Genomic DNA, 23,100 nt, shown 5'->3' with positions numbered 1-23,100 from the left:
CCACAAAATGAAAATGGTCCTCCCTGACCGCACAGTCCAGAATCTCTGGTGCTTTGAGCATATGGGAACATGCAGGTACGCGTTCACGGCATCCAAGGACGCCAGAAAAACCCCATTCTGAAAGTTTGCACTTTGACAAAAAAAACAAACAAGGGCCCGAGGCCCAGGATTGGACGAACCCCGTCCTCCTTTGGGGACCACAAACAGATTGGAGAAAAAAAAACACCCGAGCCCGTTCCACGAGGGAACTGGCACAATCACTCCCCTGACCAGAAGATCCTGGACAGCAACCTGTTTGGTAGACAAGAGAGAAATCCTATCTCGCACCCAGAGGAAACTACCTCGCAACACCAACGGACGGAGAGGAGAGACCTCCACCGAGCCGCGAATTCGCGGAGCCAGCCCCCCACCCGAGATGCGAGCGGAGCCAAACCTCCAAGCGGAAGCAGGCTTGCTGGGCTTACGGCACCAGGGGCGCCTGCGTCCTCAGTGGACGTCCTAGCCCCCTGAAAATGTTTTCCTGCCGCACTTGGCGGGCGAAAACAAAACCGCATGGGGAATAGTAAATGAGGGCCCTCGCCTACAGTGAGGCACCTACCCTTTTTCAGATTGCGGGAGCAGAGTGCTCACACAGCCCGTGGCATCTTTTATGATGACATTCAGAGACACCCCTGCGTACACCCCACACAGGGTAATACCACCAGGGACTACTGAAAAGACAGTCCGCAGACCAACCCCCAGCCATACAAGGCAGGGCAGAAAACATGGCGGAGGCCCTGGAGAGCAAGGGGAGCATATCCCGGGTCGACACACAGACAAATATCTGACCTAGTACCAACTAGTCGGTCAGGACCACGCAGGTCATAGAAGCATTCTGCGCCCCCAGCTCCCCGTCCGGGAAATGTCTGCGACACCAGAGTCCCGGCCAAAACGGGACTCACCACCGCCCCCCCCCCCCCTGCTGTGAATATGGAGCGACCACATTCACAGCACCCCTATCAGCGGAGTCCCCAAAAGCGGGAGCCCCTTCCACAGGTAATGTGGCAGCCTTGTTTCAAAACAAGCTACCCAGCTGAACACAGGTGGGGGGGGGGGGGGGGAGAGACACCCCGATACAGGAATCCTCCCCAAAAAAGAGGGGACAGACCGCAAAGCATTTTGTACCCTGCAACTGATCCCAATCCTTACACAACATATTCCAGACATGGAACACAAGGAAAAACACATATTGCGGCACGGGGCACACGCTCGATGGCCGAACCTGGGGGGACTACAAGAGTCGAGGACCCAGCCTGTCACCCAGTTGGCTGTTGATAGAAGAATCACAGGATTCCAAAAATGCAGGAACAAAACAATAAAAAGCGAGAAAATCGCAAGAAAAAAATCTCCAGAGTACAGGAACTCCAGAGTGCCTGACTCCCCTGTCATTAGGCAGGAAAAAACTGAGGCTGCTAGAGCAGGGTGTGGGTTATAGGGGGGGGGGGCACGCCCCCCTGGGAGGAGCTGCACTGAGGTTTGTGTTTGTTAACACTTTAGGTGCTTTTTTTCTGCCTAAACTCTCCTAGTGAAAGCGGATATAACCCTAATGTCAAATGAAGGCTGTGTCTGTCTATGAACGGAAGATAAATATTTTTTTTATATAAATATCCATTAGGCTTGGTTCACACTGCCGTGACCTGAAAGTCGCGCTTACAGTGCTACTTTGCCACACAATTTGAAGCAACTTCAGGGAATACCTGTGTAATCTTCCTGTAATGTTGGAGCCAAATCACAATAATTAAGAATCTGATTTGGAGGCAACTTCCATTAAAGTGTATCGGCACAAGTAGGATAGAAGCCGCCCTGAAGTAATACAGGAACCTTTTCGGGGCGACTCCATTAGTGCCAAGACAGCACTCGTTGACCAAAATGGGATTTCACATGTCACGCGACTTGGGGTCTTACAAGTCAGATCCCAAGTTGTGGCAGTGTGAACCGAGCTAAATGCTTGCCATACACTATACGAAAAAAATTGGCCCGAAATTTGTCATTTAGACAGTTTGTTTTTCGGCCAGTTAATGAGCACAAATCTGTAAATCGGTTGGGACGTTTTTGACCCACAAAAAAGAAGTGCAAGTTTGGAAATTTTCTGCTGAACGAACCATAAATTGAAGGGTTAATGTGCTACCTGTTCTAACTGTTTGCACTAGGTATATGTGAAAAAAGAAACAAAAAATTGATTCATATATGTCCACTAAACGATTTGTCATTACATGATAGCGCCATCGTTTACTCATGGCCGAATGTTCTTTTTTTCAAAAATGGGTAAAAACTAATTTTTTGTATAGTGTATGGGCAGCATAAGGCTACAGACACCGTAGCCAGATTGTCTGTCAGTCTGTGAACAAATTAAACTAAATGTATCCCAATGGTGGCTGATGCTACAGCTGTCAAAACCCATGCACAATCCCCTCCAAGATTTCCAGCACTTTCCTAGATGCAGCTCACCCGCTGGGTATCTACTAATGTGAACAATGAAGTATACAGGATCAACTCCATGTCTCAAACTGAGGTGTACGTTTAATAAACCGTGATAAGCCGAGATCATGATGATCACGGCTTATCACAGAGCATTGTCGGTTTAAAAAACTGAGATAAGGAGCAGAGAACATATTCTCCGCTTCTCATCACAGCACATGGCTTCACCAGCTCAGAGGTGAAGAATCTGGAAGAGAAGCTGGTGTGTGATAAGAGGAAGAAGGCTTATTTCTTCCTAATATCAGCACCAGTGGGTTAAAAAATGATTATTAACAACATACACATTTATATTTTATATATATATATATATATATATATATATATATATATATATATATATATATATATATATATATATATATATATTATATAAATAATACAGTCCTGATCAAAAGTTTAAGACCACTTGAAAAATGGCAAAAAAAACATTTTACATTGTTGGATCTTAACAAGGTTCCAAGTAGAGCTTCAACATGCAACAAGAAGAAATGAGAGTGGGACAAAACATCTTAGGCTCTGAGGAAAGGGGTGCGCCTCAGAAACGTTAGCTGTTCTGTCGCTAAAAGGGTACCATTGAATCCTCTGTATCATATCTTGCTGACAGGGACCAAGATGACTGGTCTGACCAATTGATTAAGCTGTATCTAAACTCTCTCGTTTGTGAGCATAATTTACTTGTTTTTATTAAAATAAAAATCTCTTATGATAAATGCACTAGGTCGGTGCGCCCTCCCTCCCTTTTGTTTTTTCTCTTAGTCTATGAACACCAATGGTTCAGAGGAGGGCTGCAAGACCTGTGATCCTATCTCACGATTGGACTGCATTACCCCAAACACCAGAGTGCAGGAGAATTTTTTGTATATATATTATATATATACACACACACACACACACACACACACGAGATAGAGATAGAGATATATATATATATCTCTATCTCTAACACATGTCTGAAAACATGTTATTACATGTTCTTTTAAACTTTAGTTTCACTTTTTGAACTCGGCTGCACCGTAATCTCACAAGATTACAGGCAGCCCACCCACTTTTACACAGATCTCGGCTGTTTTCAGAGGAAACACTTCTCCTCTGTTCTCCCTCTGAGAACTGAAGTTCTCAGTTTATTAAACCGGCTGCAGGAGATAATTTGCTGGGAACTGAACTGAGAAAAAACTTCACAGTTTATTAAACGGACACCTTAGGCAGGGGCAATCTCGCTAAATTTTTCAGCTACCTTATGGATAAATTTGCTTCGCTTCTAGGAACAGATCAGACACAGACCGTCGAGAGCTGCCGTGTCAACAGCTCTGTGTATACATTTGTCTCAGTTTACATTAGCTTCCAACTAACTTTCAATCTACATTATTCATTTGATCACATTTTTCACTTGTTATTTATACCTAGTATCAAAAAAGTTATTGTGTTCAGCAGCTGAATTTTTGATACAAGCGGATGTTTGTATTAAAAAATAATTGTTATGGTAACATGTAGCATCAGAGCATTTCTCATACTTAAAAACAAAAATAAATATAAGGAAGAGAAGAATTCTCCTCCAAATATAGGGATTTTTTTGGGTGAGGTGCTATTCTTAATATTTAAGGTAAGCGCACAAAACACAATGGTTTTAGAAAAATATCAAAAGATTTATTTTCATATAAAAATATCCATATAAAACAATTTACATAATATGACCACAATACATTATAGGAGAATGAAAAAGAGAGAATTATTAAATGCAGACTTCAGGTGGGGATGTTGCTACTTAAGCTGGCGCTGACATTTCATATGTCAGACGCCAGCCTGGGTGACGGGACACGCGGCTAGCGGTGGAGATATTCTTGGATGCTGGGATCTGCCTCTTGACATAGCGCTTCCTAACCCATTCATATCCAGTGCAATTTCTACATCACGGTATTTACTTTACTCGGTACCTATGTTACTCATTACTACTCTTACACTGGACCAAACACCTAGTCTGACCAGCTGCATTGATCGACTCTGCATCACTTTATTTTTACTTTTAGACTAATTGAATGGGGGAGTCACCGTCTTACTAAGCGCAGCATTACTAATACTCTTATCAGGATATAATATGTTCTAAGGTAATACTCTGCATTTTTTTACCATACTATTGAGGACCCCTTGGCACTGACTACCATATACCGTTAATTGGAGACATGTGTTACTATGGTTAAATCCAACTAGATTTCTCTTTGAGCAGCTTTTTGCTGCGCTATCTATACTTTTTATTATGATATTTTAGTGCCAGTAGGGTATCTAACTGGCATTGCTGGTATTTTGCCACTGTCAATTGTCACTCTACACAAGGTGTCTTCACCATATTTGAGGATATACACCTATTATATTGAACATTTACAGATTTAACCCTGGACCCTGCCGTCAGTCCTAAACATCCCATTACCCGCACTTGCCACGGCCAGGTGGATCTGGCTTCCACTGGTCAAAGCGCATCGCTGCACCGGCCCACTCCGCTGGGACTCACTGGTTAACATTTAGGCACAATTTGCTCTGGCTCAGTCTCTTAAACGGAATTGGTAAGCACATGGTTACTATATCGTATCTCTCTTTTGTTACCAAGATTGTTAAATGGACTATATTGTACTTTATTATGATGTATTAATGACGTATATTTCTATGTCACACACAGACCACCATATTCAAAAAGAATGAATTGCAAGCCCTGACGAAGCACAACAGTGCGAAACTAGTCGGCAGTCTGCATTTAATAATTCTCTCTTTTTCATTCTCCTATAATGTATTGTGGTCATATCATGTAAATTGTTTTATATGGATATTTGTATATGAAAATTAAATCTTTTGATATTTTTCTAAAACCATTGTGTTTTGTGCGCTTACCTTAAATATTACGAATAGCACCTCACCCAAAAAATCCCTATATTTGGAGGAGAATTCTTCTCTTCCTTATATGCATTTTTGTTTTTATGTATCTTATGATGGGATTGTGAGCTACTGCTGTTCGACTTAGGAAACTATTCACCTACCCCCTCCTTGTTTCTTCCATTTCTCATACTTGTTTTCAGTTGTCGCTATTGTCCAGTGACAAGTATGAAAAGTGACAGTTCAATGGAAAAAGGCATGTCTGACATTCCCATAAACAAGCATGCTAGCTATACCTCCTCTCAACCTTGATAAAAATATACAAAAAAAAAAAACTCACCTGTCTCTGCTTGATTTCTTCTTTTTTCAGTTCAAGGAATGCTGTAGGAATTCCAGCAATGTTTTCCTGGGCACTCAGTAGTAGTGGCCATAGCTCTCCCATAAATTCCCGGGCGTTTCTTCCATTTAGAAAGCCAGTCAGGTTAATTTGCATCATTTTAGAGTCTGGGTTCTGAAAAAGAGACAACAGGAAGATTTACAGGTGAGTACTGCAAACTATTTCAGAATTATTTTTTTTTTGCTCTAAATAATGTACATTTAGGGAAAACTAAATTTTAGTAGGTCTTTGTGGCATACATTCTGCCAAATTACTGCATATTAATAATGGCCTGTTAACCCTTTGTGGATCTCGTCAAATTAAATACCTGCATATCTGACTTTGCAACGTCTATTCTGTATACTTGACACAGCAACAGTACTACATAACAATTAAACAAATTATTAACTCTGTAGACTACAGAAGACTTATATGTAGTGCTAACTAAGCTGGTGGGTTAACATAAAAAGGTGGTATAGTCCACAAAGGCTTAAAAGATCACTGGGCAGTTTGAAATATTATGTACATAGTCAAGCGGTATAGATCCTTGTGACAAGCTTAGCGCAACAGCACAAAGTACAGATTCCAGCAGTCTTCAGCCTCTTCTTGGAACCTTGGGGGAGGTTTGGGGGTATCTCCCAGTTCCCCCGGAGAGAAAGGTGTTCGCTTGGCTTGCTTCCGACTGCCTACAGCAACTCAACCACCTTGAGTTTAATGTTATATCATTTATCTAAATTGCAAAAAATGAACAAGCAATAATGAGTACACAGCCACAAATATAAAGATATCAAATATCGACTCTTTACTCATGCTTCAAATTATCACTATAAAAGCTAAATGGTTTTATCTGATTGACTTGCAAGCATCCAACTGATCTCTGGACCAACTTGTTTGTTAACAGTGGAGTGTTTAAAATGAATCTGTGCCCAGATTAGGCCATTCTAAAATATTTAAATATTCTTAACAAGCCTTAAAAGGACTTTAAATCAAGCACTTATTTACCTTTGTATCCATAAGCATTAGGGAGAAACTTTCAAAGTTCACTGAAAGCTTAGATTTTTTTTTCTATAAGGCCCCTTTCACACGGACAGACCGTTTAGGTCCGCCTGTCAGTTTTGATGGCGAACCTGAAGGGCCGCTTCATGCATCTCTATGGAGCGCCGGATGTCAGTGGAGACATGTCCGCTGACATCCGACACGATCTGATAAAAACAGACGTATGGGGGGATACGTCCCCATCCGTCCATGGCGGATCAGATCGCTTCATAGGAGACAGCAGCGCCCGACAACCCCCTCCCCGCTCAGTGAGTAGAGAGGAGCTTGTCATCTGTCGGCTCAATGGGAGATCTGTCCGCGCTGAGCTGGCGGACTCCGTAGCGACAGAGTCTGCCTAGTGTGAAAAGAGCCTTACAACAGAACTTTTGCAGCCTGCCTCAAATGTAAACAACCAGCAGGCGGTTCTAAACTGTTGAAACCCATTTAAACCTGAGTCAAGACTCCTCATTATGATCTTTGATAAAGATCAACTTTCATATTAAAAAGCAGCTACAGAGGTCAGGGCTTATTTTAAAAGGTCTTTCTACAGGTTGTTAAGCATATGTAAATAGTTTTATGTCCATAGTCTGGGCACAGGTGCATGTTAAAGAAACAACATCCCATATAAGAGGAACACACAGAGCAGGACTGGTCATTCAAAAAAGCACTTAGAATGGATACTGAGGAAACCTGATGTTTAAAAGGGACTATAGATTACAATGTTTAACTCTTAATAATTTGCGTAAACTAAATGAATAAAAGCATATTTTTGTTTAAACAAAATTGTATGCAAAAACATGATATAGCCTTTACTAATTATAAAGTTTATCATAGTATAATTTAAACATTTGGGTGCAAATGTTATCATGCTTAAGGCAATGGAAGGTCTCTAACCAGTTATACCATTATGCTAAACGATGTATTTTTAAATGTAAACGAATTTTAATTATGCAATTTTTTTACTGTGCTTTTTTGTTTTGTTTTTGCTCATCCACCGTAACACCACTCACCTCCAGAGCAAACACTGCATCATCAAGAGTTGGGTCAGAGCGACATTGGACACTCACTCTGCTGTGCCCTAAATAGGTGATGGTGCTATACTTCACACGCAAGGAATAACTTCCATTTTGGTTCAGGCCTTTTAAATCATAAATCACATCATCATTAGAAAACTGCCATCTAACCCATCATGTCACACAGCAAAACATTAACTTCTTCCTGACTTGCAGTCTGAATACCATGTACCTGCAGCTAAACTTATTCCACCAACACTGGTAATAAGGTCACACAATGTACATGCTAAGTCAAACGCATTGCAACTCATATAATAAAATAATACCCTAAACCTTCAATGAGGAATACCTTCACTTCCAGCTGGTTGAAAATAAAGTCAATGACCACATCGTCTTCAAACCCCAGAATTTCTGTTACACGCTTTGTTATCCAAGGCTTGATTACTTCCAGGTTTACTTTGCTCATTTCCACCTGAAAAAGATATAAAATAATTTTGTTATAATGCAAAACAAAGCATAAAGATATAATCAGGCCTAATCTATGCTTGCTAAGGGGGACTTCAGCAGAAAACATTCCAACAGCAGTCAGCTCCCATCAGCCTGTCACTGCTATGGACAGGCCTTCCTGCAGCTCTTTGCATACACCAGAGAGTTTTGCAACTGGAATCCACTGAAGACCCTATTTGCAAGTGTGAACAAGACTTTATTCCCAATCTGGAGCTAAGATGCCCTTCTGATATTAAAGTAATGGTAAAGTCTTGTAAAAAAAAAAAAAAAAAAAAAAAAAAAAAATCATGTTATGTTATATTTACTGCCTATATGCAGTAGTTTTGCACGGGGAAGCTTGGATCCTCCTCTTCTTGGGTCCCCATTTGCTGCTCATGGCTCCTCCCGCCTTTTGAGAGCCCTTACAACAAGCAGCTTGCCATCGGGGCACCTGATCCGAGCTGCAGCTCTGTGTATCCATTCAGACATGGAGCTGCCATTTGGCCACGCCTCTCTCCTGATTGGCCATCACCTGTGGGAGCCAATGGCACCACTGCTGTGTCTCAGCCAATCAGGTGGGAGAGTAAGGGACATCGCTGGACAGAAAGAGCTCAGGTATGTATTCGGGGGTGCTGCTACACACAGAAGGCTTTTTCATCTTTAATGCAGAATGCATTATAGGGGTTGTAAACCCTCCCGTTTTTTTTTACCTCAATGCATTCTATGGCACAGGACACCAGAGCGCACTTCTCCGACGGTCACTCGATGAGGGGAGGAGCCAGGAGCGCAGCAGAGGGACCCCAGAAGAGGTGAATCGGGGCCACTCTGTGCAAAACCAACTGTACAGAGGAGGCAAGTATAACATGTTTGTTATTTTAAAAGTAAATAAAGGAACCTTTAAGGGCCCATTCACACCTGAGCGTTTTGTAGCCTGAAGCTACAAAACGCTAGGAGGGAAAAAAATCCATTATTCTCAATGGAGATGGTTCACATCTCCACTCCAAAATGCCTGAAGCCGAACGCCTGAAACTCAAACAAGTTCTGGACCCTTTTTTGTCGCTCAAATTGGGCCGATTTGGGCGTTTTTGAGCGTACGTATTACCATAGAAACTAATGGAAACGCTCGATTCAAGTGTTTAGTGCGACAACAAGCGTTTCTACGGGCGTTTTGACGCTTTTATCTGTTCTGTGAAATTGAATATTCACCCAGGAAGAAGATGAAAAAAAAAAATCTAAAAACATAGCAACAAATGATGAAAGATGATAATTTTTCCTATTGGCTAAAATAAAAAACAGACAGTTCAAAAACGTCGGACAACGATGTATGCAAACGCGACAAAACGTGTGACAAAAACGCTACGCTCAGGTGTGAATGGGGCCTAAGTGTCCCTTCAGGATTAGAAACTTTCTGCCTTTACTCCTTTAAAGAAAGGGACCACCAATTCCCACCGCAAAAGTTTTATTGCCAGTCTACAAGAATTCTGTATAGTGGATTAACGTCAACATAAGAATTTGTATATTACAAGGTTAAGACAGTGCATGTATGAAGCATTTTGTTGTGTGCATATTGTCTTGGGGATAGCAAAGCAAGTTCTATGTAAACATCTGTTGCATATGTTTTGTAATCAGATCCAAAACTCCAGCATGAGTATTGCATAAACAAAAAGGTCCAAACCTTTCCCCATGGTACAATTTTAATTTTGTTGATGTTCTCCATTTATCACCAGTAATACCCTGCCTGTTAAAAGGTAAGCGTTTGGGTATAACATTTCAATATTAAACAAACAGTACCTTCTTTTCCAGGCATTCTGCAAACTTTAACTGCTTCAAAAGCTTCTTCTGTTTGTTGCTAAAGCGATTATCCTGCTCTGCACTTGTGCCCTGCAAAGCATAAAAAAAAAAAAAACACACACACACACAAGATGAATACAATAAAACTATTTGGGGGGAAAAATTAAATTAAAGAAAAATGTTATGCATCGCATAAGTACATATTGGGTGATAAACAGGAACTGCTCAAACATCCAAACAACATATGTATATTTGCTTGTATATGACAGATTAACTTAAAGGGTCACTAAAGGGAAAAAAAAAGTTTTGCCTAAAATTAATGTCTGCAAGGTAGACAGACAGAATAGTGTAATGATTCTGTTACAAAACGAGTAAATACCTATTAAATTCCTTCATCTATATCACCTCCGGCATTCTAGTTTCTGTTCTCTCATTCACTTCCTGGTTTGCATCGTTTGTTCATGTAAGAACTACATTTCCCAGTATGAATTGCGGCACGCCCAGTAATTCACACCTCCTTGAAGTCTCTAACACGTAGAGAGCGTCCTGCCGCACAGATGTAGTTCCCAGGAGGGGGTGAGCACGTCACTGACCACCGCAGTAAAGCCTCCCTTCAACGATGGTGAGTAACAATCAGACAAGCAAGAAGTGAACAGAACAGAGAAGAAATAGAGCAACTTCTGAGCAAAAACTAACAATGAGGAAGTGAAAAGAGGAATGTCTGCAGGTAAAGGATGCTTATTATGAAAAAAATTTTTTTTCCTTTACAACCCCTTTAATGCCAGCACTTAGCACTTTAGAGAACAGTGAACCCACGAGTCACTGTCATCTGACAAAGTTACAGGGTCGTGGATTGCAAAAGGAAGAACATAAATTCTATCCAGAATGTTCTTGATGCAATGTCTGCTGTCGCAGACCATGTGTGGGGGGCCTGCTGATCAGCCACTCAAGTCTGAGCACTGTTAAGCCCCTTTCACACTGAGGCGTTTTTCAAGCATTTTTCAGGCGCTTTGGCGTTAAAAAAAAAAAAAAAGCCTGTAAAGCTCCTGAAAGAAGCCTCACCTGCAATCCCAATGTGAAAGCCCGAGTGCTTTCAGAGCCCTTTCATAATGTCAGCGCCCAAAAAACGCTGGTAAAGCACCGCTAAGACCCTAACGTTTTTTACAGCGCTTTCAATTCATTTCAATGGAGAGGGCGTTTTTGGACTGTTTTTTTTCAGCGCCCAAAAACTGCTCCAAAGATGCTGCTTGCAGGACTTGGTGTGAAAGGGTCCATTGAAAAGCATGGAGCGCGTTTTAATAGCACTATTTTTAATGCTAAAACGCTGTAAAAACGCTTCAGTGTGAAAGGGGTCCAAAAGGTCAAGTTTTCCCTCATACCTGGAATTGCTGCTCCATTAATGCAAGCTGCGGCAGTGCAGGGAGGAGGCGTAAAAGCATGGCTAAAGGGGTGGATTATCTGCAGACGCGGTCACTTTGACTTGATTGGGCAAAGTGACAGTGTCCCTTTAAAGAAAACCTTTACCCACTTTCTACCATATGACCCCTACTGCCCTCTTTTTACACAATCTTTTATTTATTTGTTAAACCTCACTACACTTCAGGGAATGAGATCCCACAGCTGCCTGCCGCCTTCTTGGATATTCATGTCCTGCATCCCAGAAACAGAAACAGCGTATGCACAGCGTCATCTGGAGGCCATCTGACTCTTCCTGGGTAGGTACAACAGGTTCCCAGTTAATGCAAGAGGGAAGATGGTGTGGGACTGGGTGAGCAGCAGTTTTTTTTATTTAGCTACTTTATAAACCCATCAAAGCATACATGGCAAAATAGGTTACTTCAAAACAATGACAATGGAAATGAATGGACTAATAAATTGGACTTTTGGCGGTACAGGTAATTAATGTAAAAGATCTATAAATATTTATTTTGTAAAAAATGCATAAATATAAACTTGTGTACATAATTTTATGAAACAGTATCAGCATATGGTATCGGTACATCCAACACAAAATAAGAGATAGATTTATAAAGGTACATTCATGGCATAAAAGCACATAATGTCAAAAAGGTATAGAACGCTTAGTGTTTGAAGCTGAATACAATATGCATAATAGTAGATCTTGCTTTTACTCTCGACATGTTTCGGGTATAGGACGCTTCATCAATTGGCCAAACAGTAGAGGGGGGGAACCACCTCAACAACTACCGACAGACAATTGGATCTGTCAGTAAGTAAGATAGTGTCTGATCATATCAAAGTTGGAGCAGCCAAGGAAAGAGACCAGCAGGTAACAGAGGTCCATGCATAGGCACCGCTACCAGTACCACACAATCAGTGGTTGGATCGACTCTTTGAGATTCGAATGACCCACCTTTATGCTCCTGATGAAGCGTCCTGTACGCTAAACATGTCGAGAGTAAAAGCAAGATCTACTATTATGCATATTGGATTCAGCTTCAAACACTAAGAGTTAGTTCTATACCTTTTTGACATTATGTGCTTTTATGCCATGAATGTACCTGTATAAATCTATCTTATTTTGTGTTAGATGTACCGATACCATATGCCGATACTGTTTCATGAAATTATGTACACAAGTTTCTATTTATGCATTTTTTACAAAATAAATATTTATAGATCTTTTACATTAATTACCTGTACCGCCAAAAGTCCAATTTATTAGTCCATTAATTTCCATGGTCACTGTCTCGGGACGTTGGTACACTAAAATGAGTGCATTCACAGTGATTAGTCGCCCTGTGACTTTATGCAAGTCTGGCAAGACCCATTTAAATACTTCAAAATAGGGCTGTGCAAATTAACTTTTAATTAATCGATTAATCTTTAATTTTTTTGATCGATCAAAATCATTTTGATCGATTAAAATTTGTTTGATTGGTACTCACCTCTCCGCTGGCTTCTGGGCCTTCAGGGAGTTCTGTCAGAGATCTAGTAACGTCACGGACACCGGCGGGGCTTGCCGTGTCCATCTGAAGGGCTCCTTTGCTGTGCCTTCATATCTGCATGCCGGCGGGACCTTACTATCTGCCACACGCAAGGGCTGTTACACTTCCCTCTATCAACCTGGTATTCTACAACCATCCACTGGGAGTTGTGATAGTTCCCTTCATGGGACATCTACATCTCAACAGACTGATGTTAACCTCTCCTCATCTGGATTCAACAGTGGTATCGTTGTACACATTTTTATACCAGTATCATACTTGGCTACATGTTTTTATGACTGCTTTTGGTACCGTTTGGTATTACTCGCACCATTTTTACAGTTTATGTAGCTACATCGATTTTATCTCCAGTGCAATATTTATTTGGTTACCTACTTGAAGACTATAAAAGTTTTAATGCTATTCCCATTGAGTGTTGCCTTTGTGTGTTTTTTGTATCCTGCCATCTATTTTTCCAGTTGTTGGTACAGTAGCTGCACTGGGAATCAGCCTGCAAGGAGATCAGCTAAAAGTAGTTGGATCTGTATGTGCATTATAATTAATCGAAATTAGTCGATTAATCGATAAAAAAAAAAACGATTGATCGAACAGAAAATTTTTGATCAGCAACAGCCCTACTTCAAAACAATGCTTTGGGATTTGCTGGGCAAGCGAGTATGTTTATAAAATAATCCACCAAAAAATAGTAAGATTGGATAACAAATAAAAACGGTAGGTGAAGTTCCCCTTCTGGCCCCTTTCACACGACTTACTGCGACTTCAAAGTCGCACGATTTTGCGGCTGCGATTTCAGGGAATGCCTGTGTAAAACTTAAAGTATATGGACCTCAACTCGCATCAAAGTCGGACGAAAGTAGTACAGGGACTACTTTAAAAATTGCGGATACGAATGGTACCCATTGGAAATCATGGGGTACGACTTGTCATGTGACTTAGCAGTCCCAAATCGCAGGACAAGTCGCACAAGTGTAAAAGTGGCCTAAGGCACACTAAATGTTAAAATAACGTTATAAAAAATGCTAGTAGCTTTGCAGTGAGTTTTTCCAATGTTTCTGCAATAGGGTTTTTAGTGTATTAGCGGTTTTCTGCTCTAGCTTTTTTTTTTTTAATGGATCAAAAATGTAAAAAAAAAAAAAAAAGAAAGCACTGGTGAAACGCATTTTTGAGCGTGTATCGGCGTTTGATGTTAGAGTGTTTTTACAGCTGAAAACTCCTCTCAGAAGCCACTAGTTTTTTTTTTTTTACAGACAAAAACAGTTGATAACAGCCTATGTGTGCATGGACACATAGAATAAAATGATGGGGAGTTTACGGACTATAGAAAAAAACATCTGAAGCCAAAAACAAACAGCTGTAAAAATGTGCCAGATATCCCATCCCATTATTATAAACGATTAGTATAGTGCAACACTTGACAAAATAAGTACAGTTACAAACAAATCTAAGAAAAAGGGGTCAGCAGGGACCCGCTTGTGAGAACTTCCAATATCCCATAGAAATCTCAAATGTTGACTACATATTGCAACTTATTTTAGACAATATATCCACTTAAAAAGTAAACCCCCAGGGACAACTTACACCTACAGGTAAGCCTAGATTAAGGCTTACATGTAGGTGCTTGCAAAATCTCCAAGACCTACAAGGTCTCTGAGATATTTGCAATTTCCCTGAGCGACGACTTAAACAGTGCATGGCCGTCTTGAAAGGGCACGCTGTGCCGTTTCAATCCAGGGACATGCTGTGAAAGGTGGCTCGCATGCGCAACGTCAAGCAACTTCGGCCAGTCAGAGCCGGAGTTTGCGGCCCCAGAAGAAGAGGGGTGAAGAATGGATGCTCGCTGCCAGCGCGGAAGACTGACATTGCGGGCTTCTACTGCAGACAAGTGTCACATAATGGGCTACTATGCGATGTATAGTAGCCCATTTTGCTTTACCTTTGCAGGGAAACAGAGGAAGTAAAACCCATCAGGATTTACCAAACTTTACTTTGACCTCTTTAAGTTTCAGATATAAAAGGGATTTTTCCACTTACTGCAAAATCTTTTTCTTGGAGTCTAGTGTGGGACACAGGACTTCAGATACTGTTGCCTACAGGAGTACCGGCCAGCTCAGGATAACCCCTCCTTCCCCCCTGCATGCCATAGTTTGTAGAAAGTACTGGGTCCCTCAATGGACCCATTGAACTATCCATAAAACTATCCCCTATTTTGTAGACTCTATAACTTTTGCGCAAACCAATCAATATACGCTTATTGCGATTTTTTTTAAGTCCGCCCACAATCGTTCCCTGCAGAGACAGAATGGGGATCTGCCAAAGTAAGAAAAATTGAGATCTCCGTTCTGTCAGGGGATGGCACAGAGATCCTATCTTTCTGCTATGCAGGATGACCGATCTGTCTTGTCCCAGGCAGCCCAACCCCCCATACAGTTGGTAAACACACCCAGGGAACACATTTAACACCTTGATCATCGTTAAACCCTTTCCTGCCAGTGCCATTAATATGTCGGTGCATATTTGTAGTACTGATCACTGTAATAATGTCACTGGTTCCTAAAAAAGTAGGGGTTCACTGAATCCAAAAATTAAGGATGCACTAGGCCAAAAAGTAAAAAAAAAAAAAATATATTATAGTCGACTTTTTAATTAATAGCAATTTAAATTAATATGAATTTATTGGTGGCCATTATTGGCATCTTTATTGCAAGAAAGGCTCAAGAAAAATGCAGTTTGCATTCTCCGTCTCTTGCATCCTGCCCCCCCCCCCCCCCAGCCTCCAACCATCTCTAATATAGTCCGGTCCATAAATATTGGGACATCGACACAATTCTAATCTTTTTGGCTCTATACACCACCACAATGGATTTGAACCAAAAACAAACAAGATGTGCTTTAACTGCTTTAATTTGAGGGTATTTACATCCAAATCAGGTGAACGGTGTATGAATTACAACAGTTTGTATTATGTGCCTCCCACTTTTTAAGGGACCAAAAGTAATGGGACAGATTAACAATCATCAATCAAACTTTCACTTTGGTTGCAAATCCTTTGCAGTCAATTACAGCCTGAAGTCTGGAATGCATAGACATTACCAGACGCTGGGTTTCACCCCTGGTGATGCTCTGCCAGGCCTTTACTGCAACGGTCTTCAGTTCCTGCTTGTTCTTGAGGCATTTTGCCTTCAGTTTTGTCTTCTGCAAGTCAAATGCATGCTTAGTCGTATTCAGGTCAGGTGATTGACTTGGCCATTGCATAACATTCCACTTCTTTCCCTTAAACTCTTTGGTTGCTTTCACAGTATGCTTTGGGTCATTGTCCATCTGCACTGTAAAGCGCCGTCCAATGAGTTCTGAAACATTTGGCTGAATATGAGCAGATAACAATATTGCCCGAAACACTTCAGAATTCATCCTGCTGCTTTTGTCAGCAGTCACATCATCAATAAATATAGGAGAACCAGTTCCATTGGCAGCCATACATGCCCATGCCATGACACTACCACCACCATGCTTCACTGATGAGGTGGTATGCTTTGCATCATGAGCAGTTCCTTTCCTTCTCCCTACTCTTCTCTTCCCATCACTCTGGTACAAGTTTATCTTGGTCTCATCTGTCCATAGGATCATGTTCCAGAACAGTGAAGGCTTATTTAGGATGTTGTTTGGCAAACTCTAACCTGGCCTTCTTGTTTTTGAGGCTCACCAATAGTTTACATCTTGTGGTTAACCCTTTACAACCATGTTAACCTATAGGTAGGCCTAGATTAAGGCTTACTTGTAGATGCAAGAAATATCTCCCAAACCTAAGTATAGGAGATTTTTGCAAAAAAATAGTGCCGTAGACAACAGGCGCAAGCGCACTGAGGGTGCCGCTACTAACGGCATTATGCGCATGATTGACGTCATCGCTGCTCCGGCCTGTCACAGCGCCGGTGCAGCAATACCCGAAAGTCACTCCGGGTATCATGGCGGTGTCGGAGGAGGCGAACGAGGGCCGCTGCAGGGTCTTCGATCTCAGGTAAGCAATTCATAATGAGCTAGTATGCTATGCATACTAGCTCATTATGTCTTTGTCTTGCAGGTTGTCTTATTTTTTACAAGACTAAGTCTTTTCTTGATTGTTGACTTTAACACATACATTTACCTCCTGGAGAGTGTTCTTGATCTGGCCAACTGTTGTGAGGGGTGTTTTCTTCACCAGGGAAAGAATTCTTTGGTCATCCACCACAGTTGTTTTCTGTGGTCTTCCGGTGTTGCTGAGCTCACCTGTGCGTTCTCTCTTTTTAAGGCTGTTTTAAAACAGATGATTTAGCCACACCTAATGTTTTTGCCATCTCTGATGGGTTTGTTTTGTTTTTTTAGCCTAATGATGGCTTACACTTCACTGATAGTGACAGCTCTTTGGATCTCATATTGAGAGTTGAAAGATTCCAAATGCAAATAGCACACTTGAAATGCACTCTCGACCTTTTTATCTGCTTCTTGTAAATGGGATAATGAGGGAATAAACACACACCTGGCCATGGAACAGCTGAGCAGCCAATTGTCCCATTACTTTTGGTCCCTTAAAAAGTGGGAGACACATATACAAACTGTTGTAATTCCTACACTGTTCACCTGATTTGGATGTAAATGCCCTCAAATTAAAGCTGAAAGTCTGCAGTTAAAGCATATCTTGTTTGTATCAAATCCATTGTGGTGGTGTATAGAGCCATAAAGATTTGAATTGTGTCGATGTCCCAATATTTATGGACCTGTATAAAATTTTATAAAAGAAACAGACATTGGTTTATTTTATTTTTTATTTGTTGCACACAAAGTAAAAACCCCAGCAGTGATCAAATACCATCAAAAGAAAGCTCTATTTGTGGGAAGAAAACAATAAAAAAAATTGTTTGGGTACAGTGTAGCATGACCGCACAATTGTCAAAGTGTGACAGCGCTGAAAGCTGAAAATTGTCGTGGGCAGGAAAAGGGGAAAGAGCCTGGTATTGAAGTGGCTAAACTTAAACACACTTCTAATTGTATTAGCAAAATTTTCAATCGGCGCACCTCTAGCAGACATGATACAGGAGAAGGTCAGAGACTGCACACGATACAAGAGATCAATGCAGCCTCACCAGTGTCCATCTGATGCAGCCTGCCTGTGCCCGTCATGCAGCCTCATCAGTGCTAATGCCCAGCAGATGCAGCCTCATCAGTGCTCGTGCCCGTCATGCAGCCTCATCAGTGCTCATGCCCAGCAGATGCAGCCTCATCAGTGCTCGTGCCCGTCAGATGCAGCCGCCTGCCTGTCATGCAGCCTTACCAGTGCCTGTGTCTATCAGATGCAGCAGCCTGCCTGGGCCCAGATCAGAGCTGGATTTGAATTGCCCGGGCTATAGTAACAATGTCGCGCCTCCTGTGATCACGTCACACTGATTAAATGTCCCGCCATTGGATCAGTGTGCCATCACAGGAGGAGGGACATTGTTACTACGGCCCGGACAATTCAGATCCCTGACAAATATACTGCAGCTCTGCAATGAGAGGAGGGAGGGGAAGACAGGACTTGGACCAGGATGACACTCCGCAATGGGCGGCACAGCCACCACACGATCATCGCCATTTTTCCCCCTTTTGCCAACATGCTCAAAAGACAGATTTCGGCTGCCAAAATTTTGGCACATCCCTACAAAAAAGTGTTAAAAATGACAGTTAGGTGTCCGATTTGTCCGCAATGTCGCAGTCCCACTAATATATATATATATATATATATGTGTGTGTGTTCGACAAACCCCGGGCGCCAGGTCGCATTTGTGACTAGAATTAGCGACCTGGCTCCGTGTCCCCCCCCACCCGCTTGGGCCGCGGCTTTGTGGCCTTCTGCAGTTCTATGCTTCCTTCTGGAATCTCTTGTGGTGGCCGTTATGACAAGACAACCAGCAATGCTAATGGAGCTTTTTTTTTTGTTTACCAAAAATATGTAGAAGAATACGTAATAAGCGTTCTAAAAATAGGGGATAGTTTTATGGCATTTTTATTATTTTTTTTGTACTACTAATGGCTGTGCTTTTTTTCGTGACTGCGACATTATGGCGGACACATCGGACAATTTTGACACATTTTTGGGACCATTGTCATTTTCACAGCAAAAAGGGTATAATAATGCATTGATTACTGTGAAAATTACAATTACAGCTTAGGAGTTAACCACTAGGGTGCGTTGTAGGGGTTAAGTGTGACCTCATATGTGTTTCTAACTGTAGGGGGGCGGGGCTGGACGTGTGACATCATTGATCGTCTTTCCCTATATCAGGGAACAGACGATCAATGACAGTGCCACTGTGAAGAACGGGGAAGGTGTGTTTACACACACCTCTCCCCGTTCCTCAGCTCCTGTGACCGATCACGGGACACCGTGCACGCGACCCACAGCTGGGCTCTTGAAGGCAACGTACATGTACGTGCCCAGCCGTGCCATTCTGCCGACGTATATGTGTAGGAGGGGGTCCTTAGGTGGTTAAAGTAGTTCTAAGGCTCAGTTCCCATCTATGCAGTTTGCTATGCACTTTTGCACATGCGATTTGCAGTTAAATTTTGTTTTTGTCCAATTTGTTGGGCAGATTAAAAATGCAAAACACAGTAAAATTGCAGCAAAACCACCACATGCTTTTCTGCAGCTTCTCTATCGAAACAAAAAAAAAAAAATGCAGTTGCTGAAAAAAAGCATAGATGTAAATGTGTCCCATGTTAAACTGACTAATGTGTTTTTGCAAAGAGCACTAAAAAAATGGATAGGTCTGAACCAGGCTTAAAAGATAAGGTTTTTTTACCTTCATGCATTCTAAACAGGGTAAAAAACCTGTGCGCAGCTCCCCTTCAGACAACCACAATGCTTATCAGAGCCCGATCCTGCAAAACGCACAAGAGCAGCTGATCTCCCTCCTCATTGGCTTCCGCTGCTGTTAATCACAGCCAGTGAAGAGGGCGTGAGCATGCACAAGTGTCCACAAAGCAAGCAGCTTGTTATGGGGCACTCGGCCTGGGAGAAGGGTCAGGAGAACTTGTGGAGGACCCAAGGAGAAGATGACCAGAGAGGCTATGTGCAAAACCATTACACAGAGCAGGCAAGTATAACATGTTTGTTATTTAACCACTTCCTTACCGGCACTCCTCTCCTACATGTAAAAATCACCAGTTTGCTAGAAAACTACTCAAAACCCTCAAACCGCATATATGTTTTTTTTTTTAGCAGACACCCTAGCATGGGTGCTCAACCTGTGGCTCTCCAGCTGTTGCAGAACTACAATTCCCATGAGGCATTGGAAGCCGCTGACAGTTACAAGCATGACTCTCGAAGGCAGAGGCATGATGGGACTTGTAGTTCCGCAACAGCTGGAGAGCCACAGGTTGAGCACCCATGCCCTAGGGAATAAAATGGCGGTCATTGCAACTTTTTCATTTCGCACAGTATTTGCGCAACAAATTTGGGGGGGCAGTTTCATGAAAAAGCCCAATTTTTTTTGTATAATGTGAGAGACGTTACGCTGAGTAAATAGATACTCAACATGTCAATGTAAACAATTGCACTGAGCTTTTTCAAGCTGCAGTGTGCAAGAGGCCTAATAATGCACCAATACCAGTGACGATACTGAGTATTTCCAAGAGTGCGCATGAAAATGCTCGATACCAAAACTTTCCATACAAAACGAATGGGTACAAATCGCACAGCAAAGAATTACATGTGGTTTGAACATGAATGCTGTGCAACTTCTGTCTGAAGCTTCCCACATGGCTCCTGGGTGAACCCAGGCTTGTCAGTGATTTCTGCCTGGGTTCACACAGGAGCAGTACGGGAACCGTGCGATTCAGATAGGAATTGCACCACATTCCTGTTCAAATCGCATGGAATTCTTTGCGGTGTGATTTGTGCTTGTTTTATATGGAGATAGTTACCATTACACTAAGGTTCTTTAATTGTCAAAACTTTTTTTTTTTTAAATAAAGATCACATCACAAAACGGTTCAGTGCAACATTTCGGCGTCACGCAGGACCCCTTTGTCAGGCATCTGATGAAGGAGTCATACGTGACTCCGAAATGTTGCACTACACCATTTTGTGATGTGATCTTTATTAAAAAAAAAAAAAAAGTTAATGAAATTTAAGATCCTTGGTGTGTTGGCAAATATCTACGTTATTCTGCACGTTCCAGTATCCAGCTGGCAGTCGCTACAGCACCACGGTACTTTAAGAGCTTATTCCAGAAACGTGTGCGATGGAAATATGGACTGCATTCCTTTTGTACGGATGTTAGTCACACAGCAAAGTATCGGTACTCTGTGTCAGAGGGTACTTGCTTGAAAGTATCAGTACTTGTACTCGCTGATTAAAAATAAATAAAGATAATCGGTGCAACACTAGTTGAAAAAGCAGATCTGAATTTGACCATGTTAAATGGACTGCAAAACATGTGTGAATCTAGCCTAATGAAGGCCCGCACGCTACGTCTTCTTGGGTAAACATTGTTTGTACAGAGTGTGGCACGGTCTGCAGCTTGTATTACATTGTAAAAGACCCAAACGGCTCTCTGGAAGACATCATGTGTAGACCATGGGAGCTGAACCCTGTGGCCCATGATGTAGACGGGTCAGAAAGCCCAGGTTGGCGCAGGCGCGCGCGCCCACTCTATAGGCACACGGGGCCTCTGTGTCTACAAACAGCAGGGCGCTATGAGGAGCGCACAACTAACCCACAGAGAAGGATGACTTTCACGGAGGACACACCGCGCCACCACAAGCTAACAACCGGCTACGACTAAACCAGACAGGCCGCGGCCTAACGCATGAAGCATCTGCTGCGACGCATCTCGTTCCCTTTGACTCAGCCACCGCATGCGTCAACACAAAGAAACCAGACAACAACACCCCGCACAACTACAACACACATCCCGCACTGCCAGCCCACCGACAACCCTTTACTCACGCGGAAGAAGCCCGCGTCCATCTTGACTCGTTCTCGCCTCCTCACGCAGCACCTAGTCCCCCACAAACCAACGCGCTGCAAGGGGGGCGTGGCTTCAAGGTCACGCGGAGAACGGGAACGGAGGGTTGGACGACGTCACGAGCGTGCTATAGTGAGGCGTATGGCTGACCTCTGGAGGCGCCAATAAGCATACAATGATTGTATTTGGTGTCATAGGCTTAGAGCTCTCTTATTTGGAACCAAAATAAGTTTTCTTTTCTTTTGAAAGAAAACTCCATCTCTATGGCGGCTGGTCTGTGCATCTATAGTAAGGGGTTTAACCTGAAGAATGTACAGCCCCACCCCTTTTCAGGATTGTGGGCATAGCTTCCAACTGTCCATCATTTGGAGGGACTGTCCCTGATTTGGAACAAAGTCCCTCTTTCCTCCTGATTTGTCCCTCATTTTGGTCTGATCTATATAGTTGCATAGCTCCCAATTGTCCCTGATTTGTAGCAATGCCCCTCTGTCCCTCTTTCTTCCTAATTTTTCCCTCATTTTGTCTGATCTATATAGTTGCATAGCTCTCAACTGTCCCGTTTTCGAGGGACTGTTCCTGATTTGGAGCAATGTCCCTCTTTCCTCCATATTTGTCCCTCATTTTTGTCTAAACTATATAGTTGTGGAGCTCCCAACTGTCCCCGATTTGTAGCAATGTTGCTCTGTTGCCTTTTTCCTCCTGATTTGTCCCTCATTTTTTTCTAATCCATATAGTTGTATAGCTCCCAACTGTCCCTGATTTCGAGGGACTGTCCCTGATTTGTAGCAATGTCGCTTTGTTCCCTTTTTCCTCCTTATTTGTCCCTCATTTTTGTCTGATCTATATAGTTGTATAGCTCCCAACTGTCCCTGATTTCGAGGGACTGTCCCTGATTTGTAGCAATGTCGCTTTGTTCCCTTTTTCCTCCTTATTTGTCCCTCATTTTTGTCTGATCTATATAGTTGTATAGCTCCCAACTGTCCCTGATTTCGAGGGACTGTCTCTGATTTGTAGCAATGTCGCTCTGTTGCCTTTTCCCTCCTGATTTGTCCCTCATTTTGGTCTGATCTATA

At 42.3% G+C, this 23,100-nt stretch overlaps 1 protein-coding gene across 10 annotated transcripts in view; it reads right to left on the bottom strand.

The window, feature by feature from the left end:
- Positions 1-22,118, bottom strand: part of SRRM1 (serine and arginine repetitive matrix 1) — a 71,257-nt gene extending 49,139 nt beyond the window's left edge. For 7 of the 10 annotated variants that reach the window (XM_040337145.1, XM_040337147.1, XM_040337148.1 and 4 more), the window contains exons 1-4: positions 22,009-22,118; positions 10,078-10,167; positions 8,150-8,272; positions 5,717-5,887 (exon numbers count right to left, since the gene is read on the bottom strand). In XM_040337145.1, coding sequence (XP_040193079.1) covers positions 5,717-5,887; positions 8,150-8,272; positions 10,078-10,167; positions 22,009-22,029 — 405 coding nt within the window. In that variant the 5' untranslated portion in view covers positions 22,030-22,118. The other 3 variants (XM_040337152.1, XM_040337153.1, XM_040337154.1) reach the window with 3 other exon arrangements.
- Between the last annotated feature and the right edge of the window lie 982 nt (positions 22,119-23,100).

The sequence above is a fragment of the Rana temporaria genome, chromosome 2 (genome assembly GCF_905171775.1).
Source record: "Rana temporaria chromosome 2, aRanTem1.1, whole genome shotgun sequence".
Classification (NCBI taxonomy): Eukaryota; Metazoa; Chordata; class Amphibia; order Anura; family Ranidae; genus Rana; species Rana temporaria.
The sequence above is the reverse complement of the archived record's forward strand: the minus strand, read 5'-3'. Positions and strand labels throughout refer to the sequence as shown.